Here is a 26,762-nt window from a genome sequence, read left to right as displayed (position 1 = left end):
CAGAAGTACTGGTAGATGCGGCAGAAGCCGGGAAAAGTATTCGTAACGCCCGCCTGTCCTTCGCCAACTATAAGACCAAGATGACTGCCCTCCGACGTCCTGATGGATCCATCACATCCTCCAGAACGGCAATGGAGAAGATTATCCATGACTTCTACTCAAATCTCTTCGATAGCCATGTCCACTTGCCGACATACCAAATTCCACAGGATGGGTATGTCGTTCCCAACGTTCTCCCTTCCGAAATCCGACACGCCATTTCGTCAGTAAAGAAGCAAACAGCACCCGGCCCAGACAAGGTCAGACCTGAACACCTGAAGAACCTGCCGTCAGTACTCATCAATACACTGGCTCGGCTCTTCACTCGCTACCTGTCTGAATGCAAGGTTCCATCTCAATGGAAAACCAGCAGGACCGTACTACTGTTCAAGAAGGGAGACATCCATGACATTGGCAACTATCGCCCGATCTGCCTATTGTCTGTCATCTACAAGTTGTTCACTCGAGTCATCCTGAATAGGATTGGCAGAACACTAGATGAAGGACAACCATGCGAGCAAGCAGGGTTCCGCAAAGGATTCAGCACCATCGACCATATCCACACGATAACCAAGCTCATTGAGGTTTCTCGGGAGTTCAAGATGCCGCTCTGCTTAACGTTCATTGATTTAAAGAAGGCCTTTGATTCTGTTGAGACGGAAGCGGTCATTGAAGCCCTAGCCAATCAGGGCATTCAAGCCCAATACATCAGGATCCTCCGTGAGCTGTATTGCGGATTCACTACCAGGATCTCACCATTCTACAAAGAAGTGATCGTTGATGTCAAGAGAGGGGTGCGGCAGGGTGATACCATTTCACCAAAACTCTTCAGTGCCACCCTCGAGAACATCATGCGACGACTGGAATGGGAAGGAATGGGAGTGAAGATAGATGGTCGGCAACTACACCACCTCCGCTTTGCTGATGACATTGTTTTAATAACACCAAACATCAGCCAAGCGGCACAAATGCTGGCCGACTTTGACCGTGAGTGTGGAAAGGTAGGACTACAGCTGAATCTTACGAAGACAATGTTTATGAGAAACAGCCTTGTTCCTGACGCCCCATTCGCTCTCAATGGAACGACCATCTCCGAATGCAACAGCTATGTGTACCTAGGTCGAGAGGTCAACATGACAAATGACCTGGCACCCGAGCTGCGCAGGAGGAAGAGAGCGGCTTGGAACGCCTTCAAGAACGTCGAAGAAATAGCTAAGAGGACGAAGAACCTCCGGCTCCGGGCACATCTCTTTGATTCCACTGTTCTTCCTGCATTAACATATGCCTCAGAGACCTGGGCCCTACGCAAACAAGATGAGAACGCCATTCAGGTCTCCCAAAGAAGAATAGAAAGAGCTATGCTTGGAATATCACGTTTCACTCAAATGAGAGAACGAATCCGGAGTTCTGACATCCGTCGACGATCAAGGATCAGGGATGCTGTCTCATTTGCCAAGGTATCGAAAATCAGATGGGCTGGTCACGTAATGAGATTTAAAGACGACCGTTGGACTAGAGCTGTTACTGATTGGATTCCACGGGATGTCAAGAGACCGCGTGGCCGCCCACCTACCAGATGGTCAGACTTCTTTGTCAAGGTCATGAACGATCGGTTTGAGGCCCTCCATGTTCCCGGAGCGAAGAGATGCCATTGGGCTACACTAGCACGCGACAGGGACAAATGGAGACGTTACTGGCGCCCGCTCGAGCAAATCGACGACTAACGGGAAGTTAAGTTAAGTGATTAAGTGAATTGAGGAACATTTGGAACATTCAGTGTTGTATAATCATTACTTCTGTGCAATTGCATTTCCTTTCCCTCACTCTGAAATAAAACCTTTCAGTCATTAAGTGAGCTGGAGCAATACCACAGCAGGTAGGGCGTTTGCCTTGCATGCTGCCAACCGGGCCGACCCGGGTTCAATTCTTCCGCCCATCTCAGAGAACCCGGCAAGCTTCCGAGAATATCTCGCCTGTATGGCAAAGCCTGGAAAGCTACCCATGGAGTATTCGATATGTCAAAAAGAGTAACAAGTCTCACAAAGTTACTGGGCCCGCTCGAGCAAATCGATGAACAACAGGAGGACAGTGACAGTGACAGTGATTGTAATTAAGTAACCATTTTCCATGGCCCTCTCCCTTCCACTCCTGTAACCCCCACTGGGAATCTGAATTCCGTCTCCATGGAGCTCCCTATTCTGCAAACCTCATATACCTGGCGCCAGTGGCCTGGCTAAAGCAGGTTGGGTCCCCATCACCAGGTCAGGGTTTCTGCTTACAGCCCATGTGGTTGAAGTTAAATATCTTGGCAATCTAAGAAAGCTTTCCAATTAGGTCAGTTCAGAAGCTAGGGATGCAGCTCTGAGGAGAATGTACATTTCACATGAGGTACTCGGCTTGATTTCCATCACAAACAATAGATAAGCAAATAATCAAATTAGATCTGGAATGAGGCTGTGATTAGTACATGGTCTGGAGATCTTTGATGAAGTGGAGGGTGACCTTGTGAGGGTGACTGGGCAGGTCTGAGCCCAACACACGCAGAACAGACACCCTTCATCACACACAGACTTCCTGTTCCTTTCCAGGTTAGCTTTATAGATCATTAAGCACTTGGGCATCATTTCCCTGCCACTCTCGAAAGAAAGGCAGACAAGCATTCTAACTCCCATTCACAATGGGGTGAACGAGGCCCCACTACAGAACTTGGCCTGGTTGCACAAAGAGTGAGAGAACCCAGGCCTTCAGCTGCCCCTTAAGCAGGACACCTTTCCCCAGCTCTGCCATGCCCTGAGTTTCTTAGGCTGTTCAGGTTTTTCCCAGGTGTTGTCAGGGGGAAACTTATTTGCAAGTTCTACTGTTCAAAAATAAAATACCATAGTCCGAGTGTCCAAGTGACTTAAAAATATATTTCTCATCATTCTGGAGACTAGGAAGGCTAAGATCAAGGTGTTAGTCGATTTGATTCCCAGGGAGAACTTTCTGGAGGACTCTCCTGGCTTGTATGTGGGTCACATTCTGTGACCACTTCAGGTGGAGAGTGTTAAGAGCCTCCTTGGCTTTTCCTAAAAGGGAGCCAACCTATTTTAAGGTATCCACCCTCATGACCACAAGTAACCTTAATTTTCTCTCAGAAGGCCTCATTTCAAAATATTATACACAGCTGGGAAGGGATTAGCTAGGGGTTCCATATGAGTTGGGTGGACACACATTCAGTCACTATAGAGGTAGAAAACTGTCTCTACCTCAACACTAGTGGGGATTAGAGAGGCATCAGAATACTCATAGCAGCATAGATGATTCAAGCTAGTGTGTAGAGGTAATGCAGGGAAAGAGGGAAAAAAACAGCAACAACAAAAACCCAGACAAGAGTATTTAGGAAGAGAAGGGTTGTAAGAATTAGCAAAAAAAAAAGTAAAAAAAAAAAAGAAAAAAAATCAGGGCCAGAGTATTAGGACAATGGGTAGGGTGGTTTCCTTGCTTATGGCCTACCAGATTCTATACCCAACCCATACGGTCTCCGGTCTCCTGAGAACCACCAAGAAAGAACCCTGAGCACTGAGCCAGGAGTAAGCCCTGAGCACTGCTGGGCATGACCCCCAAGTAAACAAACAAAGAAAACCCAAACAGAAAGCAAACAAAACCAAAAAAGAAATCAAACACCTAGTCAATTTTGAATTTCAAACACAAAAACGAATCATTGATTAGCATAAACATCCCCATGCTTAGAGACATACTACATGACAGATGGGTATTTTATGTAGCTATATTAAAACATGTATGTATACAATGTTTCTTTGCAATTCAAATTTCCTTGCTGGTCTATAATTTCCTCTGGCAATCCTGAAAGACAATGTCTAGAACTTTTGGGCTAACCAATGAATTCCCAGAGGGACTGCTGGACTACCTCTGGCTTGCAACTTCCTTCACATATTTAACATTCAAAAAGAAACTAGTTTTTAGTTTGTGGGGAATTTTTGTTGTTTTGTTTTATTTGATCATATCCAGCTGTGCTCAGGGTTTAACTCCTGGTGGTGTTTATGAATCTCTTTTTTTTCTTTTGGGGTCACACCTGGTGATGTACAGGGGTTACTCCTGGCTCTGCAATCGGGAATTACCTCTGGTGGTGCTCAGGGGACCATATGGGATGTTGGGAATCGAACCCAGGTCAGCCATGTGCAAGGCAAACAAACGCCCTACCCACTGTACTATCGCTCCAGCCCCGAGATTGTGAATCTCAAAAGGTACTAGAAATCAGACTGGAGTCACTACATGCAAAACAAGAGTACTATACCTCTGCCCCCCCCTTTTATTTTGCTTTTTTTCCCCTCCCTGTACTCAGGAATTATCTGGTGGTGCTCAGGGTATATGGAATGCCGGGGATCGAACCTGGGTGGGCCGCGTGCAAGACAAATAAATGCCCTACCCACTTACTGTTGCTTCGGCCCCACCAGCCCCATTTTGACCATAATTACAATTCCAGTTCAGTGGCATTAAATAGAATCACATTGCCGTACTGCCAGCACCATTACCAATGTCCAGAGATTTTCTGTTCCCAAACTGACCTGACAAAGAAAGCCTGAGGTGGGCAACAGCTAAGAGTGAAAACATATCCATTACTCCCTTTGTAACAGGGGAAAGGAGGCTTCAGTGTGGAACTGAGGGCAACTGAAAACAGCATAAAAGGGGTGATTTAAAGCTGAGGATGGGCTGGAGTGATTGCTTTGCACAAAACTGACTTGGGTTTGATCTCTGGCACCCCATAGGGTCCCCTGAAACTGCCAAAGCGATCCCTGAGCACCAAATCAGGACTAAGTCCTGAGCAAGACAGGATGTAGCCCCCGAATAAATCCATAAATAAATTAAAATAAAATTAAGGGGTGTCTGTATGTGTGTGTGGGGGGGTGTGTGTGGTGTATTATGGATAATAGTTACAAAGAGGGCAGGTAGGGTACTGTTGGTAAAGTGATCTCATAAACTTCTTGCTGAGGCCATTCAGATACTCGGTAATGAGGGGGCTGAGGAATCTGGTCTGATTGGGAGTATGATTTGATATAGAGGGTAGGATTTTGGTTAAACTGACTTGCTGGGATTCTTGCTAAAATTGAGGCCCTCAAGACCTAGTTGGGAAGATTCAGAAGAGCCCGGTTTGGTCAGAGAAGAGACACTTTGGTCACTGCCCCTGCTTCCTTCCCAGTCCTGGGTGGGGGTGGGGGGGGCTTGCTACAGCAGTGCGGGCCCTGGCACTCCTGGGCGCTGAGCACTCCCTCAAACTGGACGCTTGGGGCATGCAAGGCAGGTGCTCTACGCCTGAACTACATGTCCTGGCCCAGGATATTTCATTTTAAGTTTAGTGGATTGTGTGCTTTTTTAAATTTTACTTGTTTCATTTCTTGGGGAGAAGGCCGTGGTAGGAACTAAGTGGGCTCTGGTGGGGAGGAGGCCTCGCCTGGCAGGCTAGAAAATAAGGGTAGTGGCCAGAAGGTCAGTACAGCGACAGGCCGCTAAACTCGCATGCGGCTGACTTGGGTTCAATCCCTGGCACCACAGGGTTCCCTGAGCCCACCAGGAGTGATCCTTGAACACAGAGCTAGGAGTAACTCCTGAGCACCGCATCCCCCCAGCCCCCCAATGGTTAAAAGAAAAACCAAGATAAAGGATGGGGGGGGGGGGGCAGCTCACGCCTGCGGGAGTCCGATCCCCTCATGGCAAGTCCCAGAGCACTGCCAGGAGAGCTCAGAGCCCCGGGTCGCCCCAAACTCCCCCAGCCACCGTGTAGACAGAAGTAAAGTGAGGGCGTAAACGAGCCGGCGCCGAGAGCCTTGTGAGTCCGTCCGCCGGGGCCGGAGGGGGCCTGGAGCCCAGCAGGGCGGCGCCGGGGCGGTGGGCACACCAGCCGGGGGCGACAGGGGGGCGCCGGGCCCCGGGGAGGCCGGCGGGAGGGACCTAGGCCCGCACCCGCGCCCGCGACGCCCGAGAGACGGCGGCGCCAGGACCCGGCGGCGCCCGCGGGGCGGAAGCGCGAGTCCGCGGACGCGCAGGTGAGGGAGCCCAGGGCGGCCGGGGGGCGCCGGCGGGGGCCGCCGCGGGGGGCTGCGGGGCCGCAGGGGACCCGCCGCGGAGGGTTGGGACCCGGGGACCCGCCGCGGAGGATCGGGCTTCCGGGGCGGCGGGCCCCGCCGGTTCCTGACCCCGCCGGTGCCTGACCGCGTCCCAGCCGGCCCTGGCCCGCCCGCCCGCCGGGAGCCGAGGAGGGTCCCGGGAGGGCCCCGGGGGGCAGCGTCCCCTGCGCCTGGTGCGCGCGTCCCGCTCGGCCCCCACCAGCCGCCCAGCCCCCTCCGTGCGCGCCGTGGGCCGAGGGGGGATGCGTGGACCGCCCATGCGGCTTTTCGCGCGGAAAAGAAAATGCGATTGATCGTGGGCTGGAGGTGCTCGGACCTCGGCATCCCCGACGAAGCCACCCCGTCGTGTCCCCCGTGTCGGCGGTGTCTCGCTAGCCCCACAGTCCAAGGCCCCCGCATCCCCCGCTCGCATCTTCTCCCGGCCCGGCCCGTCCCAGCGCCCCGGGCCGCAGGGTAACGGGGGTCCCGCCGGCTGGACCAGCCCCGAGCTCCGAGGGCGCGGTGCACCGGGGGCTTTTAGAGTCTGGCCTTTCTTGGCTCCCTTCCCGCAGTTTGCCCGGAGATGCGGCTGCCCTCGCCGAGGGCCACTTTGCTGCAGCTGCGGTGCTGCCTGGGACCTCCAGGGCGCCCAGCGCGCGTCCCCGCGGCCCCGCCTTGCTCTGCACTCTCCCCAGCTGGGTTCCTGCGCTGGTCACCTAATGTTTCTTTCCAGCGCCGGCTCCAGGGCTAGCAGAGTGCCCAGTTCATCCCTGCATTATCACGGAGACGCGGCTCTGAGTGCTTGTTGTTCTGTTCTGTTTGGGGGCCACATCCGCTGGCTGTGCCCAGGTCTGACTCTTGGTTCTGTGCTCAGGCATCTCTCCTGGCAGGGATATCAGTTGGGCCCCACTGGTGACTTATGTGAAGCGGGAAGGAGAAAGCCGGTCACACAGATTTTATCTGGAAGTTTTGAAGCTGTGATGTGGAGAGGGAGGGAGAGAGAGAGGAGAGGGAGGGAGAGAAGGGGAGAGAGAGACAGAGAGAGAGAGAGAGAGAGAGAGAGAGAGAGGCTCAAGGGAGAACTCGGCTTCCCAATGGTGGAGAGAGAGCCTACACACATCCCAGCATTAGATAGGAGAGTATGGAAGTCCGCGTCTCAAGACGGGAGATGCGGGCGACACATGTGCTCAGCCACATGGGCCTGAGCAGCACATGGGCTTGGGCAGCTTCTGCGCTCCCTTCAGTCCAGGCTTTTATAAGGGGCTTCCAACAGCCCCCCCTCCCCCCGTGGGGCTTCTACGGAGACAAAGTCTGTTGCTAAGGACGAGGGTTGGGAGTGGTGATGGTCTTCTCTGCAATTCCTTTCCCGGCCTTTTGTTCCTGCTGGAGCTTCTCTGGAAGAGGGGGTCCAGCCTTCTCTGGGTCTGTTGCTAGCGCCAGGTCAGGGTCTTATCAGGCCTTAGTTCCTGTTTTCTGCAAGATTGGTTTTCCCAACTTCAGGGCTATTACTTCCCAGGAAATTTACTGCCATTGCCTTGGGAGGGGCCTTCCCTGTCTGCCTGCCTGCCTACATCAGCGGGCTCAGGGGAGCATACGGGTACCTGGGATGGAACCTAGGTTGGCCTCTGGCAAGGCAAATGCCCCACCTGCTGTCTTACTGCTCTCACACTCCCCCCCACCCACTCACTATGAATTCTTTTAGATTTTTATCAGTGAGACACCATGAGGTACAGTTGTAGACTTACAAATTTTGTGCTTGGGTTTCAACTATACAATGGTCAAATACCCATCCCTCCACCAGCGCCCATTTCCCACCACCAACGGGTCCCAATATCCCTTCCACCCCCCCATCCCCCCCTGCCTCTGTGCCAGGGCATTCCCTTTTGTTCTCGCTCTCTCCTTTTGGGTCCTGTGGTTTGCAAGAGAGGCATTGAGTGGCAATCATGTTTGGTCTATAGTCTACTTTCAGCATGCTTCTCCCATCCTGGGAGGATCCTCCCAACACCCTTTATTTGGTGCTCCCTTCTCTCTGAGCTCCCTTTCCCCCTAGCACGTGTGACTGGCCACCAAGCCATGGAGCAAAATTCCTGGTACTAATCTCAGTCATTCTTGGGTGTTAGTCTCCTATTTTGTTACTTTATGTTTCCCAGGTGAATGCAATTTTTCTATGTCTGTCCATCTCTTTCTGAATCATTTAGCTTAGCATGATACTTTCCATGTAGTACCACTTGTATGTAAATTTCATGACTTCATCTTTTCTAACAGCTACATAGTACTCCATTGTGTAAATGTACCAAAGTTTCTTTAACCAGACATCTGTTCCGGGCACTCAGGTTTTTTCCAGATTCTGTCTATTGTAAAGAGTGCTGCAACGAATTCTTGAGTGGACCGGTGCCTTCCTTTGTCAGGAGCCTAAACTACCTCCTTGTGCCCACCCACATATAGAGGTGTGGTCATTAACCATGAGAACTCTAACTCAGGGTGTGCTGGGAAACGCTCTCCTGCCTATTACCCTCTCTTGATCTTACGGGTGGGAGGAATGAGACAGAGAGCTAGGTCAGCATGGCCAGCAGGCTGTCATCAGTATAAGCGCAAAAAAAAAATGGCAGATTATTCTAGGAGTCCAGAGAGTGAGTGCCAGGTTAAGGCGCATATCTTGTATGTGGCTGACCTTGGTTCAAAGCCACATGGTTCCTCAAGCACCATTAGCACTGACCTCTAAGCTAAGCACCGGCTTCTGTAAACCGCAACTCCCCCCCCCCCCCCCCACACACACACCTTCCCCAAAGCTGAGGATTCTTTTGTTGTTTTGTTTTTTGTTTGGGGGGCCACACCTGGTGTTGCTTGTGGATTACTCCTGTCTCTGCACTCAGGAATCACTCCTGGTGGTGCTCAGGAGACCTTGTGGGATGCTAGAGATTAAACCTAAGTCAGCCATTTGCAAGGCAGACGACTTACCTGCTGTACTATCCAGCCCTTTTTGTTTGTTTGTTTTGGGGACAGACCTGACAATGCTCAGGGGTCACTCTTGGGGACCATATGGGGTACCAGGGGTCAAACTTGTGACAGCCACGTGCAAGGCAAATGTCCTACCAAGTATACTAGCTCTTTGGCCCCAAGGCTGAGGATTCGTTTTTTGTGTGAAGTGAGATAGTTTTTATTGAACTGTGAGGGTGGGGGGGGGGGGGGAGAGAGAGAGAGAGAGAGAGAGAGAGAGAGAGAGAGAGAGAGAGAGAGAGAGAAAAGACATGGGCTTCTCCGGAGTAAAACCAGGCAAGCATCCAGAATAGAACTAGGCAAGCCAAGAAACTTAGAGGCAAGCTAGCGAGATTCATGTTCAGGGGAGAACATGGACTGGAAGAGCGAGGCAGGGCGGGGGCTCTTAAGGGAGTGCCCATCTCTGAGGGTTAGTTTCCCGGGGATCCGCTGGCCCCATGGTGGTCATGTGAGTAGGAAGGGAAAAGCGGGATGTTGAGTAACATCCTGGGCCTGAGGAGGATCCGAGCAGCTTCCGATTGGGAACTGAGACGTCTCTGTGAGAGGAAAAAGTTGAAGATCAGAGTGGGCACTTCTGGTCATGAGAAGTGCCGGCTAGGAGAGACTGGGCAGGGCAGAGGTGGGGCGAGGGAACCAGCAGGGGGAGGAGTGAGCTCTGAGTGTGAGACACGGGAAATGACCCCTTCTTTGCGAGCTTGGCCATTTTCTGCCTGCAGCGTGGGGAATGGAAAGAACCAAATAGACTCAGAGAAGACAGCTAACTCACTCAAGGTCACACAGCACTAGAAGCCCAAGTGAAACCCCTGTCCTTGCTGCCAGTCTTACCCACCATCACCTACACCCCCCCCCCCCCATTGCAGCCAGAGACCCCAACATGGTGCCTCAAAGAACAAGTCTGGGGCACAGTGCCAGGCCTGATTACTGCCTTCGTTGCCGTCTTCTATGGAGGGGCTGTGACTAGGCCTTTTCCTTCCTGCTACCCCCCTGCCTCCCACATGCTCCTCCCTTCCCGCCGGGGCACCCCTCCGCTGTCACCTGGAAGAGCAGATCCTGGGCACCCTGGGGCCTGGAGTCCCCGGCCTCCCTGCTCCAGGAACAGCTGGGAGTTCCTGGGGGTCCAGGCGAGATACCCCAGGAATCCCCTTGCCTGTGGTTTCCACCCATCCCACCCCGGCCATACCCTCCCCAAGTTTGTTCCTGTGTTCTGGATCCCCCTTTTCACTCCGCAGCCAGGCTTGCTTTGTTCCTCTAGGCCCATGCAGGTGCCTAGCGGGGAACTGCGCGCCTCCCCGGGGCCGCTGCTGCGTCTCTACCTAGGAACCCTCTCCTCAGTCTCTCCCCACTGCTCCACTCAGCAAGCACCAGCTCCTGGCCTCCTACCAAGTGCTTGGGTCCCTCCCGCGCAACCACAGGGGCTGTTCCCGGGTGGGGGTCTGGCCCGGCCCCAGGGTTGTGCCTGCCGAGTGGGGAGGGGGTGGGTGCGTGGAGGGTACCTGATGGCCCACTTCCTGCCCGTAGGCACCATGACTTCCGTGAGGATGCAGAGCTCCTTGGCAGTTCAGACCTATGCAGTGCCCCTCATTCAGCCTGACCTGCAGTGGGAGGAGGCCGTCCAGCAGATAGCCGATGCCCTGCAGGACCTCCAGAAGGTCTCCGGGGACATCTTTAGCAGGTAGGTGCCACTGCCTCCCCCCGCGACCCCAGGCAGAGGCTGCCCCCTGCCCTGCCCGCTGAACTCTCCATTCTTTGGAATGCAGCGGCTGGGAGCAGGCCTTTCTGCTAAAGCTGGTTCTGGAGGGACCAGCTGGCTTCCCTGTGACCAAGGTTCAAGCTCCCCTCACCCCAGCCCCTTCCCGCAGCGCAGTGGCCACTGGCCTGGCTCTGGCTCACGTTCCCGCCTCAGTGGGCGGAGAGGCGGCCCACACTTCCTCTGCCGGGCGTTGGGCTGGCCTGAGTTACAGCAGTGACTGGCCCCCAGAACAGGAACCCTGGGAGCTGGAGAGGTCGAACAGGGGCTCATCTGGCTCCCTTAGCCCTGCCAGGAGTGATCCCTGAGCACAGAGCCAGGAGTAGGCCCTGAGCACTGCTGAGTCCGCCCCACCCACCCCCCAGGAAACAACTGGAGTGGGCCTGGAGCAGTAGTATAGTGGGCAGGGGGCTGGCCTTGCATTTACCAACCCCGGCTCAAGACCCTGATCAACTAGACAATGCGTTCTTTCCTGTAGAGGGTGGTGGGTGCTCACCGAGGACACTCAGGTGGGGACCGGAGGGTGGGCAGCAGGCGCCGCCGTGGCCAGGGCACAGGGACTCTCCTCATAGCCCGTGTTGAGGAGATGACACACCAAAGTTGAAGAGACTTGCTCAGCCAGCCAACCAAGGGTCCTGCCCTGGGGTGCTGGCTTCAGACGCCGGCATGAGTCCTGGCTCTGTGAAGGGACGAGCAGGGGTGTGGGGGTGCTATGCTAGCTCAGCCCACTGAGAGGCACAGTCTGAAGGGGAGGGGGCACCATGGTGGGAAGGAAGGAAGGTCATGAGCCAGCCGACCTTGGGGGAAGGATGTGAGGAGAGCAGCCGCCGGGGGCCTGTCCTGGGAGTCGAGGCCAGCAGAGCTTGGGGTACAGCACAGGGGGCACGGTCCTGGGGAGGATTCGGGCTGGAGGGGCACAGGTGGGGCGGTCAGATCCTCCCACAGCCTGGTTCAGGGTGGCAGAGACCTCCGGGAGAGCTGGCTGGGCCTTGCTGGGCATTGCTTGCTTCTTCTCCTGGTTTGTTTTTTCTTTTTGGGTCACACCCAGCGATGCTCTGCACTCAGGAATCACTCCTGGTGGTGCTGGGGGACCATATGGGATGCTGGGAATCAAACCCAGGTCGGCAAATGCCCTCCCTGCTGTGCTATCGCTCCAGCCTGCTTCCTTCTAGGTGCAAGGGTGTATGTGAGGAGAGACCCCCTGGGGTGAGTGCCCCTCCCCCGCAGCACTTCCTCCAGGGTCCGTCTGCCACCCCGCCTGGTTCCACAGTCGCCTGCTCTGACCAGGGTTACCTGCTTCACCCATACTCGCCTCAGCATGAGGGCTGAGTGTGTGGGTGCTGCATCCCCTGAAGGGGGCGTGGGCCGGGGAGGGGGCGAGGGTGACCTTCCTTGACAGGAGGAAGTAGGTGCTATGCTGAAAACCACATGCTGTCCCACAAGGTGGCGGGGGGGGGGGGGGGGAGGACAGGCAGAAACTGGGCCACCAGAAGCCAGGTGCTGACCCGGCCGGGAAGGAATGTGGGTGCTGGGTCATCTCGAGGGTCTGGAAATGGTGCCCCGGGTCCCTGAGGGGTCAGACCCTGCGCCTTCACGTTTCATTGCAGAGCAGCAGTGTGTGAAAAGCCAACGTTCAGGGGGGTCCTGGGGAGCGCGGGCCTCCCCCTGGGATCGGACATGCCTCTCTCGGGCTGCTTCTCTCCCTAGTCATGGCAGGAGGGAGACGTTGGCACCAGGCACGTGCAGCCCAGGGGACTTCTCCCCGGATGGTGCTTGGGGTGTCTTGGGAGCCCCAGGGGGTGCCGGCAGCGTGTGTGGCAGGCCCGTGGGGCAGTCTCAGAGTGGACTGTTCGCAGGGCTGGGAGAGGCTGCCGCAGTCCCAGGGGGCTGCCGGTAGGGAGGGCTGGGGAACATCGCCGGGGCACCAGTGACAGGGCTTGGTGACAGATTGGGAGCAGCCAGGCCGATGGAGAAGGGACCCCGCAGCCCCGGGGCCAGTGGCCTCCTCAGCCTGCAGGGTCAGGCTCTGCTGCTCACAGGCCACCCCAGGGTCTGCTTTAGACAGACGGGAGGGGAGGAGAGTCCCTGGCGTCCCCCTCCCCTCCCCCACATGCCCTTCTGACTGAGGCTCGGCCTGCTCCTCTGTTCCACAGCAGCTGGTGCCACTCCTGCAGGGGGCAAGCTGGGGGGGGCGTTCGCATGCCCTTGCCCGTGCCCCACTCCGGCGGAGCCCAGGACCAGTGCTTGTGGCTCTCTGCCCGCCCCCCCCCCCCCAGCTCCTCCCTTCCAGCCTCGGCCTGGCCCTCCCCGCCTTGTACGTCCCCCTGCCCCCACTTCACCTGGGAGAAGCCAGGCCCCAAAATATCTGCCTGAGACCGTCACCTGCTTCACATGACTTCGATGATGGGGCCAAGCAGGCGGTGGTGCGGATTCAGGCGGGGTGGGTGTCCTTCCAGCCACCTGCCAGCCCTGGCTCCCCTCTCCCCCTCCCGCCTCTCTCGTTCTCCCCTTCCCCTCTTTCCCTTCTTCCCTGTCTCCTCTCCCCCGTCCCCCCGCCCCAGGACCAAGGCCGGAGGCCTCCTCAGCGCCTGCCTGCACAGTTGGCACATCACTCCCACCCACCCTGCGGGTGCAGAGCGGCCAGGCCCAGGGCCGGGCCAGGTGGGGTGGGGTGAGGGCTGGGCATGGGGCTCCTCTCCCAGCGACCCCAAGGGACTGGCTTGCTGCTTGGGAGGGTCGTAGGCCTGTGGATTCTTCGGGGAACTTTCCAGTTGGTGAGTGTAGGCCTAGGAGGCCAGGCACCCCATTCACTGTGGCTCTGTGCTCCCCTTCCACTTACTCCTGCCCTGGGCTTACTTCCTGTGCCCGAACTTTCTCCTCTGCCTCTGCTGCCCACCCCTTCCTTGAAGTGCTCCCCTTTGCCTTGTCTCTCTTGGAGTGCTGGGAACGCCAGTCCCCTCAATGATTTTGTTTGGGCCGCACCCAGTGGTGCTCAGGGGCTACTCCTGACTCTGCTCAGGGTTTTCCCACAAACATATGTAGGTGGGGATCAAATCGGTGCCTCCAGGGGCCAGAGAGATGGTGTAGTGGGTGAGACACTTGCCTTGTACATCGCCGACCTGGTTTCAATCGTGACCCCACTAAGCACCCTCTGTTCCAACCTTCCCCTCTCTCCCCTGAGGTCTTATAGTTAGAAACAGTGTTTTGGTTGAAGTGGAGGCAAAGTCACACTGCACACTCCACATCACACACGAGGGACAGATGTCAGCCCAGTTCTGAAGGGCAAGGAGGTCACACCTCTCTCTCCCTGGAACTCCCAGAGTGCAGGTGTGCGACCTGATTCTGCCTCTGTTCTGCGCCCCCCCCCCCCCCAGCCCTTTGCTTTCCAGCCAAACCCTCGCTGAGCTGCCCACCCAGGGTGGGTGGAAAGGGCCAGGGCTGTTTGCCAGAGGATCTGGGGCAAGGGGATGAACTAGCAGCTGCCTCTCCCATCCCATGTTTGACTTTTCATATGTAGCACTGTCCTCCCATTGTTCATCGATTTGCTCAAGCAGGCACCGGTACCGTCTCCATTGTGAGACTTATTGTTACTGTGTTTGGCATATCGAATACGCCACGGCCACTTGCCAGGCTCAGCCGTGAGGGCGGGGTACTCTCAGTAGCTTCCTCTCCAAGAGGGATGGAGAAATTGAATCTGGGTCAGCTGCATGCAAGACAAATGCACTAACATCTGTGTTGTCGCTCCAGCTCAACTTTTCATATATTGATTTCTAATTTTTTTTGTTTTGTTTGGGGGACACATGTAGCAGTGTTCAGGGCTTACTCCTTGCTCTGTGCTCAAGGATCCCCAATGGAAGGGCTTGGGGGACTTGCCAGGGATTAAACCTGGGTTGGCCACGTGGGAGGCAAGTGCTTCTCCTGCTGTGCTCTCTCTCCAAACCCACGTTTGACTTTTTAAACTCTAATGCTGGGCGTCACATTCATTCCTTGCCAACTCCAGCTTGTGGAGGGCAGTTCATTTTTCTGACCTCTCAACATTGGATCCTGATCCCTCAGAGACTTATCTTTGGCCACCATGCTCTCTCCCCTAGTCTCTCAAGTTTTCTAATCAAGTGTTAAAGTTGCTGCATGGGGCCATGCCAGGAACCTTCCCGCAGAGCTGGACTCAACCCAGTCTTCCGCAGCTCGGTGTGTGTACTGCTGTTCACCTGAGTTGGATTTTTCCTAAACAGACTCTTCCTTCCAAGCTCCCTTGCTCCAGCTTGTGCAGAGGGTTTTGTGAGAAGCCGTCAGAATCCTTGCTGACTTAAGTCAGCACAATATTTAAGATTTTCCCCTGCTAGACCCTTCTAATAACTCTGTCCAAGGCAAAAAAGAAAAAAGAAACAAAGAAAGAAACAAAGAAAGAAACAAAGAAAGAAAACAAGAAACTCTGTGAATTTAGAACAGTGCTGGCCCTAGGGAGCTGCCTCTGTGTTTTTTGTTTGTTTGTTTGCTTTTTGGGTCACACCCGGCAATGCACAAGGGTTACTTCTGGCTCTGCACTCAGGAATTACTCCTGGCAGTGCTCGGTGGACCCTATAGGATGCTGGGAATCGAACCGGCTTGGCCACGTGCAAGGCTAATGCCCTATCTGCTGTGCTATTGCTCAAGCCCCTTGCCTCTGTTGTTTTCCAAGAGCCCACGGACCCTCTATTTAATGATCCCGTTTGGAATGCGTCAGTATGAATATATGTAGTTTGGAGAGATCAGCTTTCCACTTCCTGATGGAAGAACCAGAACTGGCCTGTGTCTGGTCCCGTCCTCATCCCCTCCAGTCTGCACCTGTTTCCAGGGCATGGGTACTGCCTGGAGGTTGCTGGGGGTTGCAATGTGGCTGGTCGGGACTGGAAGAATCTGGTTGCACTCACGCCCCCCACCCCCCATACACACACGGTGGTTTACGACCCCCTCTTCTTGCTGAAAAGGTGGTGCTTCTCATGTGGGGGATGTATTCTCGCAGAGGTGGGAAACAGTCCCTTCTTTGCAGTGGCCCCACCCAGGCCCATGTGTCCAGGAGATTCCAGCTGCTTTGCAGGCCAACCCCACCTCATGGAGCCCCCTGCCTTGTGTGGAAGCAGGAAGTGATTGGGAGTGAAACCCCAGGGCTGGGAGATTGACTGGTTGGGAATGTCTGGGGGGTGCGGGTAGTTTGGGGAGGTTGCGCCAAGGTGTTGACTGACCATTCCAACCTTGGTTGTTCTTGTGGGTTGTCACACAGGCAGCAGCCAGGGGCTGCTCCTCATGCTGCACTCAGAGGTCTCTCCCAGCCATACTTTGGGCATGGGGGTGGCGTCATGCAGTGCTAGGGACCAAACCCGGGCCTCCTGTATACAACGCATGCACATTAGCACTTTAAGCTCTCTCCCCCTCGTTTTGCCCTTTAAGGAAACCCTAGTCCCAGACCCTGTATTCTCCAGCCCCCTAAATATCATGGTCCCTTTGACCGAAATTCCCCCATCCCGTCCCTTTCCCCTTGAACTTGACATTCCATTTGGTTTCCCTTGTGCACAGGCGTACACCACAGGAACGCAGAGCTGAAAGGCCCTGGGCATGGGGCCGTTGGCGCTGGGGTTGGAGTGGCTGGGAGAACGCGCTCAGATGCGCGGATGCGGGGACCTGTCACTGTCGTCCCGTAAGCGCAGCCCCTCCCCCCACTCCCCCAGAAGCACCAGGCTCTGCAGTGCGCCCTGGCAGTACAGGTGGGAGCAGAACCAAGCTAGAAATAGAGCCCAGCGGGCAGGACGCTGGGCCCGGGGTCCGTCCCCAGCATTCCATGTGGTCCCCCGAGTGCCACCAGGCGTAATTCCTGAGTGCAGTGCATCACTGGGTATGGCCTCCAATCCCCGAAATAAGAAACAAATCCCACAAAAACCACACTGGAGCTGCTGGGCCCGAGAGATGCGTGGTCATGTGATCATGTGACCCACAGGACGAAAGGGGACAGGGCGGGAAGTGCAGGTGCATGTTCTTCCCGCAGACAGGAGGGGCTCAGCGAAGAAGGGTTCTGCAGATGTCTGGGGGGCTTGCATGTCTTTGACGCTCAGGCCACAAGCCAAGAACGCAGATGTCGCCTTCTGAGGACAGTGGGGGGTCCCTGGATCCCAGCGACCAGGGGGGTGGGCAAGGAAGCTGGTGAGGCATCTAGCCATGGAGGGCCCCAGGGAGGACTTCAGCTTTTCCCACATGAGCCTTTCCCGTGCACTGGGGCAGTGCTCACAGGATTTGGCTTTGGGCCCGGCATTGCAGGTCACCTGGCCCAGCCCAGCTCCGGTTTTCCCACTGGCAAACAGGCGAATCTGTCTGGGGAAGTACTGGCAATTCTCTCTCTGCTTGAGGGTGAGCTCGGGGTCATAGGAACCCTGTCCCTGTGGATGGGCACGTCCAGTGACACTTGGGACAAGAGTGGCTGACCATGTTTTCAGCTCACAGGAGTTGACTAAATATCATTCCTGCACCGTGCCATGGATCAACCCGGTCAAGGCTACTAGGCGGTTCTGGAGTCTGCTGGGCAGCCCCCTGTTAGCAGCACGGGATGGGGGTGGGGCAGTCCCCAGCCTGTGGCCTTTCTCTCTATGCAGGATCTCCCAGCGTGTGGAGCAGAGCCGGAGCCAGCTTCAGGCCATTGGGGAAAGGGTCTCCTTGGCCCAGGCCAAGATAGAGAAGATCAAAGGCAGTAAGAAGGCCATTAAGGTTGGCGTTAGGCCTGGTGGCCTTCACTCTGGCTCAGAGTCTGCCCTGCCCACATTCCTGTGCTATGGAACTCACCTGCCCCCTGCCTTTGCTGACCAGCCCCTCTCCACGGCTCCCTCCGGCCCAGACTTCTCTGCAGCCAGTCCTTGGCCCACTGGGCTGTCTCAGGCTCCTGGACCACAGAACTCAGGTTCCCCCGTGCCTGCAGGTGTTCTCCAGTGCCAATTACCCAGCTCTGGAGCACCTGCAGGAGTATGGCTCCATCTTCACGGGGGCCCAGGACCCCGGTCTGCAGAGATGCCCCCGCCACAGGATCCTGAGCAAGCACCAGCCCCTGGACGAGCGGGCCCTGCAGGTCTGTGGGCACTCAGCTCCCGTGGGCTACTGTGCCCAGTGGCCCCCACGTTAGGATTCCAGTCCCCCAGAGCATGGGCTGGGACGGGATGGAGGTTGCCGGGCCTAATGCAGAATGCAGCATCCCTCTGTCCCCCCTCCAGGAGAAGCTGAAATACTTCCTCGTGTGTGTGACCACCAGGCAGGAACCCGAGGATGAGACTGAGGAGGACCTGGGGGGTCTTCCCAGCAACATCAGCTCAGTCAGCTCCCTGCTGCTGTTCAACACCACCGAAAACCTGTACATCTGGTGGGGGGGCTGGGGCTCCCCTGCAGGGTCCCCATCGGTGGCTTAGCCCTGTGGGGGGCTTCGGAAGTCTGTGCTTTGGGAATCCGTACACCAACTCGGGGGCGCTCCTGGAAAAGCACAGGGGGCTCAGGGCCATGGGCCTCCGCAGGTTGAGCCTGGCACCCTCCTCCACATGTACAAAAAGTACGTCTTCCTGGACCCCCTGGCCGGCGCGGTCACCAGGACCCACGTGTCGCTGGGCACCGAGCCGGAGGAGAAGCCGTTCAACGCGCCGCTCTCCATCAGCAAGAGGGAGCAGCTGGAGCGGCAGGTGGGCAGCGAGCTGTGGGCGGTGGGTGGGGGGCGGGTCCAGGGCGCCGCTCACAGCTGGCCCTCTCCCCGCAGGCCCGCGAGAGTTACTTCTACGTGCCCGACCTGGGCCAGGTGCCCGAGATCGACGTGCTGTCCTGCCTGCCCGACCTGCCGGGCATGGCCGACGACCTCACCTACAGCGCCGACCTGGGCCCGGGCATCGCGCCGTCGGCGCCAGGCACCATCCCAGAGCTGCCCGCCTTCGCCATGGAGCTGGCAGCGCCCGCCAAGCCCGGTGAGCCGGGGGCCGGGCGGGGACGGGCTCCTGGGCGCCCCCTGCCCCCTTCCTGGGCACCCTGGCCTTTCTGCCTTTCTGTTTCAGACCTAGATGGTGGCGTTCTTGCAGCGCCGCCGCGGCCACCACCACCGCTGGCCCCGGCTGTGCTGGTCAGCGCCCCCCCACCCCCGCCGCCGCTGCCCCCCCCAGGAGGCCGCCACCGGAGGACGCAGGCAGCGCGGGGCCCCAGGCAGGTAGGGGCAGCGGCCCTCGGCTCTCCCGCCCGCCCCTCTGTCTGCTTTCTGGCTCCAGGAAGGCCTCTCCTGGCCTGCTAAGTGGCCTTTCGCTCCCGGTCTTGGGAGCAGTGCTGAGTCCAAACATCTTGTTCCACTGGAATCCTCAGAGGGGATGGTGGAGCCCCACAGGTACAACCCTGACTCCTGCAGGACTCCAGGGGGGGGGTACCCCCTTCAGGTATACCCAGCAGGGAAAGGGGCTTCCTGAACAGCGGAAGCACAGCTCCCGCACCCAGAGGGCACACCTGTCTTGGGGGCACCTCTGGCACTGGCAGTACCTGGCCGCCTCTGCAGGTTGACACCTCCCCCAGTTCGGGACACAGAGGACACAGCTAGCACCCAGGTCCCCAAGTACCAGCTCCCTCACCCCAGCACCCCAGCGAGGCTGGGCAGCGCTGCCCCCCAGCCGAGCCCCTGCCCAGGCCACTTCTCTTCCTCACACCCTTGCCTACCCCAGCGCCAGTCCAGGGAGCCCCCAAGGAAGTCATGGACCCGTCTAGTGGCCGGGCTGCTCTGCTCGAGTCCATCTGCCAGACTGGGGCATCGGCAGGGCCAAGCTGCACAGCGTCAAGGAGCGCAAGCTGGCGAAGAAGAAGCAGAAAGAGCAGGAACAAGGGGAGGAGACGCTGAGGCAGCTCGTGGGGGTGCTGGGGGGAGGAGGGAAGGGTGCCTCCTGTCCCAGCCTCCTGCTGTCCCCGCGGGTCAGTGGTCAGTGCCCCTCTGCAGTGAGTCTAAGCCCTGGACCCCCCCCTTCACCCCCCACGTCCTCCTACCTGATCTCATTTTTGGAACTTGCTTAGCTGAACTTGCCTCTCTGAGCTGGTAGGAGACAGCCTCATCAAAAGATGAGAGAATAGAAAATGTTCTTTTTTTGGGTCACACCTGGTGGTGCTCAGGGTTTACTCCTGGCTTTGCACTCAGGAATTGCTCCTGGCGGTGCTGGGGGCGGTGCTATGGGATGCGGGGAATTGAACCTGGGTTGGCTGCATGCCAGGCAAATGCCCTCCCCACTGTACTATCGCTCCAGCCCCAGATGTTCTGTTTGAGACGGAGGACACAGAGGTTAGCTCCAGTGGCTTCTCACAGCTGCTTGCGGCCACAGCTCCTGTGCACTGCAACTCCCAGACCTATTGGTCAGCCCTGGGCACAGAGCTGCAGCCACAGGCCCAAACCCCAGAACCCCAGGAGCTCTGCACGGGAACCCCTCCTGGGGCTAGTTTTGTGCCCAGGCAGGGGACAGCTCGACTTGCCCTTTTGGCACATGGAGGGCTATGATAGTGCCAGGAGAGTCACATTTCAGGTGAGTGCCCTAGAGCTGAACCCAGGCCAGACTGAAGCTCCAGGAGCCTGGGGGAGCGAGCCCTGTGAGCAGAGAAAGTGGGTCGGGCCCTGAGGAAAGCTGAGCGACACGCGTAGGGCGCCTGGTACCTGGTACCAACCCCTGACTTGTCATGGTGTTCCGGTGTTCCTGTTGCAGCGAGGGCCACCAGCCACGGCGGGGACCTGATGTCAGATCTCTTCAACGAGCTGGCCATGAGGCGCAAAGGTCAGAGGCAGCGTGAGGTGGTGTGGGGCCCACCCTGCCCTGCGCTTCATGTTTTTCTGTCTCTAGCGGCTGGGGGAAGCGGGGCCCCCAACCAGCCCCCTCCCCCCTCCCCCTCCTTTTTTCCCTCCCAGGTATTTCTGGGAAAGAACCTGGGGCAGGGGCCAGCGAGGGGCCAGGCGGAGCCTTTGCCCGAATGTCAGACTCCATCCCACCTCTGCCACCCGCACGGCTGCCCCCAGGAGAGGGAGAGGAGGATGAGGGTGACTGGGAAACCCACTCTGGTGCCCCACACCCTGGCTCAGGCTAGTGCCCTCTCGAGGGGCTGACAGCCAACACGGCGATTGTGCCTGCCGGACCCCTCGGCCCCTGTGTCCCGGGAGGGACTGCAGAGAACTGTCCCAGGCCTGACCTTCGAGGAGCTTGGGCTGACAGCATGCGGTGGGGAGGAGGCCATGGCTCTGTCGCCGTACATCCCCGAGGAGACTTGAAGACACATTGCAGATTAATAAATGGCAAGAACACAGCCTCGACCCTTAGCAGTGCGCTTTGAATGAAGTGCAGAGTGCAAACATGCCACCTTGTCCTCCAGGCATCCCGCGCCTCTTCCCCTGGGGTCAGGGCGAGCAGGGGAGGGCAGTCAGGGTCAGCAGGGGCAGCCGCTGCTGATTGGCGGGGGGAATTTTCACACAGGAAACAAAAATGGGCGACAGATACAGGGTTTCTAAAAAAGGTCACGCGGCGTGGCTAATGGCCCTGGGTGCAACTGCCCATGTCAGAGCAGGTGTCTGGAGGCTGCTTAAGTGGCTGAGAGGGATGAGAGGCAGGACCGGGAGAGGAGGCCAGGAGAGCTGACGAGGGGTGCAGCATGGCTTCAGGGAGGGGGGGCCTGTGGCCGGACCTCGCAAGATTCTCCCTCCCAGGGCCAGGGTGCTGCTTGAGGGAACAAAGTCCCCATCCAGGAAGAGCCCTGTGGGCTCAGGCTGGGCATGGGGAACGTTCCTCGTTCCCAGGAGAGAGGGAAAGGTCTCAGTCTGCTGATTTTAGCTAGAAAGAAGAAGAGGAGAGGCAGGCTGGGAAAAGGAAGCTGGTTCCAAGGAAGTGGGTGAGGACCAGGTGCAGCCTGGGGGCGGCAGGAGCCCCTGTACCTGAGGTCCGACAGTCTGGTGTGGTAGGCCCAAGACCTCTCTGGAGCCGCGGGGTGCTGTGTTCACACGTGTGTGGTGGGGACTGTGGCTGCTCACCTTTTCCTGGCAGCTCCTCGGCCCAACCGGCCACTCTTCTGCCAGCAGGCGTGGACCTGGTGCTTGTTCCCACAGGAGGGGATGACACCAGCCCCCCGGACACCACAGCACACAGGCTATAGAGAATGTGGCCCGTCCCAGGCAACTGAGGGAGACAAGGCGGCTGGAGACTGAGAACAGTGGGTAGGGCAGTGCGCCTGCTTGCCCGACATGCTGCCAACCCCCATTCAATTCCTGGAACCCCGTATGGTCCCAGAGTTCCATCAGGAGTGATCCCTGAGCACAGAACCAGGAGTCATCCAGGAGCACTACACCTTCCCATGGGCAGTGGACTCCGGGAAGCAGACGACGGCCAGGTGGCTCCTCCAGGGTGGAGCTTGCCAAGCACACCCAGTGATGCTTCTGGTGAGTGGAAGCGCCTGGGGCAGACCACAGAGCTAACAGCACTCAGGGAAGGCCACTGAATCCTTCCTTTTCTCATTGCCAGTGTCCAGGTGGGCAGTAGGGGACTGAAAAGCTATTGTAGCCTACTGGGCACTTAAAACTCTGGGTATGACCAACACCTGCGCAGAAACTAAGGGGCTGGGAATTAAGGTACTTAATTTGAGTTGATTAGATGCACACTCCAACAGGCCCCACTCTGGCACCCCAAATGGTTCCCTGGGCACTGCCAGGGGTGATCTCTGAGTGCAGAGCCAGGGCTACCTCCCAAATACTTCCGCGTGTGCCTCTCTACCCCACCCTCCAAATAAATGTGGATGTGGACATACAGCTTGACCCTGAGAAGCAGACCGTTCCAACCCCCACCTTCACCCCTCGTCCCTCAAGTGTCTCTCCTGCCCAGGGAAAGACAAGCTGGCTGCTCCTAACTGAGGCAGCCCCATGCTCTGCTGTGTGGCCTACAGCTGCCGGGAGGAGGGTCCAGTGCAGAGTCGAGGGGCAGGATATTGTCTGGGGGATCATGTGAGCTGGTTTGAGCCCCAGTGGGGGGCTGGAAACTGGAGGTGCAGGCTCTTCTGAAAGGCAGGGTCCAGAAAGGGCACCCCCCAGCCCCATCTCAAAATGAAACAACCCAGAGTGCAACACCCCATCCCCACCATTTCCACCATGGCATTGGATGGTGTACCCCACCCACTGTAGGTGGGGGGGTTGTCGGGGGACACAGCGGATGAGGGCAGAGGGCTCAGCCTGCAAACGCTCAGACCCCACCTCAGGATCCTCCCACCTAGAGGGGTTCCAGCCCCCCACTGGGCCCTGGGGTCTGAGGGGGCACAAGGCAATGGAGCAGGTGGCCCCTCGTGGCTCATGACAAGTCTCTACAGGAGCTGCAGCCTGTCCGCTTGCTGGGTCCTGCTATCCAATGTGGGTTTTGCCAGTCCTGCAAGAAGGAGCTCCCTGATCTGCTGAAGATCTTGAGTGGTGAGGCTTGGGTTGGGAGGAGGAGCAGGGGGCCAAGGGCAGGTTCCGGGAGATGAGACCTGAGGAGTAGGAGGGACTTGTGGTGAGAAGAGAATGGGGGCCAGCCCTGTGTCCCCAAGAGGCCGAGTGCATGGGTCTCCTTCAATCAGCCATTTCCTTACTTTACACTGAACACTTGTGGGGCAAGTTCTCAGGAGGACTGCTGGAACTCTTCTGGGTGGGCAAGCAGGATTTAGCAACCCAAGAGGCTCAGGTTTGCATCCTTGAGCCCTTTATCTGACACTGACCATTTGAAAGGCTGCACCATTGTGTTCATCTGACCTTTGGGAAGGGCTCATCGATGCTGCCAAGTGGGCACATAGTTGTGTGTGGGGTTTCTGAAGAGGATGGGATGAGGTGATGGAAAGGCCTGGGCTACTCCTTGTGTGGGCTCCTGGCCTGGCCTGGCCCTTCTGACCTTGGGGTGGGGGGTTCCCTGCGCTCTTCTTTCCTAGATAATGATAAAACATCATTAAAGAAAAGGGGATGGGAGCGCAGGCTACTGGAGGTGAGCACTCCCCAAGCATTCATCCTCCACAGCTGCCCCCTTCCCTTCCCTTCCCTGGGGTGAAGAACTGGGCTCAGCTGCCTATAAGTCTCTGGGAAGGAGGAGAAGCCCTGGGAACCCCATGCAAGGAGGAACCCCCCATCATGCTGCCTGCCAGCCCACCTCCCTCTGCTCATGGGGATCCTTCCCTGGTCCCGTGTCCCGTCCCCTGCATCAGCGTCTCTTACACCTTCTATTCACCTCCGAACCCACTTTCAGGAGGTGATAGGGGTCAAGGCTTTGCTCTGTGTCCTCATGTAGGTTGTTGGTCTTGGCCACCCATGCGTCATCTGTGCTATGGGAAATCTCCTCTCACCCAGAGTAACCTGGCAGTCTGGTGACCAGGAAAGGGCTCTAGCCAGTCAGGGGCATTCCTTACCCATGTTCACGTGTTGTTGTTCTCAAGTCCTGATGAAACCCATCTTGGGTTTTGACTTTCCTCACTGCCTGGGCCCTTTATTTGCGTGTGCACATCCTGCCGCCTGTTACAGCTTTTTTCTTTTGACCCACTTCATGGGCGAGAGGAGCTGTCCCCCTCCCCTAGGACCCCCCTTTCCCTTCTTCAATTTTCCAGGCAGTTCTTGGTGACCATCAATGATGACTTGGCTAAAGGACATTCTTCTATTTTTCTTAAAGAAAGATAACTATTTCAACAAAATGAGGTTGTTTGGGGGATAAAAGCTGTGTGTGTGTTTGGGTTTATTTGCAAGAGACCCACTGGGAAAGGTGGGGTGGAGGAGACTGGGGGAATGTCCCTGAAATGCAGGCCTTGAAGAAGATGAACCACTTCAAGAAGATATTTTTTGTCTCATAGCCTTGTTTATTAAAGGCACGGGCTCTAGGACCTTTGAAACACATCCCTGGCACTGTTTAACAATTCTGTTTGGGCCATAGTATGATTTTCGCCACTTGAGCCAGTGCTCAAAGATTGTTGCAGGTGGTGCTGGGGGAGCACATTGTGTGGGGGATAGAATCTAGACCTCCTATGTGCAAAGCATGTGTTCAGGTAAACGAGCTACTTCTTTGTTTTTCATTTTTAATTTAGTTTTTTTAAAGTTGTTCACAATAATTTATTACATTCAATTTTTTCAGCACCAATCCTGACACCATTACACCATCCCACCGCCATTATTTCAAATTTTCCCATCACCACGTCAAACTGCCCCTAAAGCACATACTAAATAAGTTATTTTGTATCGCTTGTTATGAGTAATCTGCTAAAAATGATCCCCAAAAAGTTTCCTTAGAGGAAAGTGTATGAAGAGTGTTATATCTTGCCCTGGAGTCATTAAGCCCTTGTATGAGAGATTACTAACATGTTACAGGTTGCCCCTTCTGTGCTAATATATATGTATATATTTATATATATATAAATAGGATGTCTTCTACATTACACACCATTAAATGTGGTGTGCTACTCTTGGTACATCAGTGGGGCAGAGTATGGGCAGAGTATGGGATGTCATGTGGCCGCACACTCCAGGAATTCTAACGAGCTACATCTGAGCTTCCTCAGAAGGGAGCACCAAATAAAGAGTGTTGGGAGGATCCTCCCAGGATGGGAGAAGCATGCTGAAAGTAGACTATAAACATGATTGCCACTCAATGTCTCTCTTGCAAACCACAGAACCCAAAAGGAGAGAGAGAGAGAGAGAGAACAAAAGGGAATGCCCTGCCACAAAGGCTGGGCGGGATGGGGGGGATGGGGGGTGGGAGGGATACTGGGACCCGTGGTGGTGGAAAATGGGCACTGGTGGAGGGATGGGTATTTGATCATTGTATAACTGAAACCCAAGCAGAAAAATTTGTAAGTCTATAACTGTACCTCATGGTGTTTCTCTAATAAAAAAAATAAAAAAGATTAAAAAAATACTCTAATACAGGAATGCCAATTCTATTACGACAAAAACCTGTGCAGGCAGCCAGATGCTGAACAAAGAGCACGGCTTTCCTGAGGTTTATCCCTAACATGTTTCCACTTCATGGGAGTGAAATATTTTGCTATGCTGGACAAGGAGAGGTTAGGGAAAACATTATGGCATTTAAAATAACAATTAAGAAACCCTGGTTACAGAGAACTTTTGAGAGAGATAGCTAAAATAAATTTCTCCACACCTAAAAAAAAGTTTTGAGCACTAACTAAATGTCTTATTTTGTGGAAATAATAAATTAAAATTAGTAGGTAGGCGTCACACCCACCAGCTGCTGCCAGCACCAGGTTGGTCCCATCAATGGCCAAGACTATAAAACCCAGCTCCTGGAGAACAGCGCAGAGTCTCCTGCCCCCCGTGCCTGGCTGTCCTCACCGGGGCCCCTTGGAGGGGGGAGGGTTGAGTTTCTCTCCACCCCCCCAGCAGAGCCCCAGAAGCTGAGGACCTCTGGAGCCAGCCAAGGCCATGCTGGGACCACTCTCCACACGTCCCGACGGGCCTCATGCATGAAAGAACTGGCAGAGGAACCCAGGCATGCGGGGCTGAGGTCTCCAAGCCCACTCGGATCGGGACTGGGCATTCTCCACCCAGATCCCCCATCTTCCAGTAGGTAGGCATCACACCCACCAGCTGCTGCCAGCGCCAGGTTGGTCCCATCAACGGCCAAGACACAGAGACTATAAAACCCAGCTCCCAGAAGCGCGTGGTCGTGAATAATAATGACATCTTATTATCTTATTTTTCCTTTGGAGAACCTGGCAGGCTACCAAAAGTATCCTGCCCACACGGCAGTGTCTGGCAAACTTCCCATGTCATACTCAATATGCCAAATATCAGTAACAATGATGGGTCTCATTCTCCTAATCCTGAGATTTAAAATCTCAGGGCTAGAATGAAGGAGATGTTACTGGTGCCT

At 56.1% G+C, this 26,762-nt stretch overlaps 1 protein-coding gene across 1 annotated transcript; it reads left to right on the top strand.

Annotated features, from left to right (window-relative positions):
• The first annotated feature begins 10,660 nt into the window (after positions 1–10,660).
• LOC130045934 (WASH complex subunit 1-like) lies at positions 10,661–20,976 on the top strand. The gene is given in 12 exon segments (XM_056138816.1): positions 10,661–10,809; positions 17,505–17,616; positions 17,825–17,971; positions 18,114–18,254; positions 18,438–18,569; positions 18,644–18,845; positions 18,933–19,060; positions 19,274–19,301; positions 19,581–19,658; positions 19,661–19,736; positions 20,599–20,669; positions 20,801–20,976. Coding segments are annotated over 12 exon segments (1,440 nt in total).
• The last annotated feature ends 5,786 nt before the right edge of the window (positions 20,977–26,762 follow it).

The sequence above is a fragment of the Sorex fumeus genome, unplaced genomic scaffold, assembly GCF_029834395.1.
Source record: "Sorex fumeus unplaced genomic scaffold, SorFum_2.1 ptg000130l, whole genome shotgun sequence".
Classification (NCBI taxonomy): Eukaryota; Metazoa; Chordata; class Mammalia; order Eulipotyphla; family Soricidae; genus Sorex; species Sorex fumeus.
This window is presented reverse-complemented; position numbering and strand designations above follow the sequence as displayed.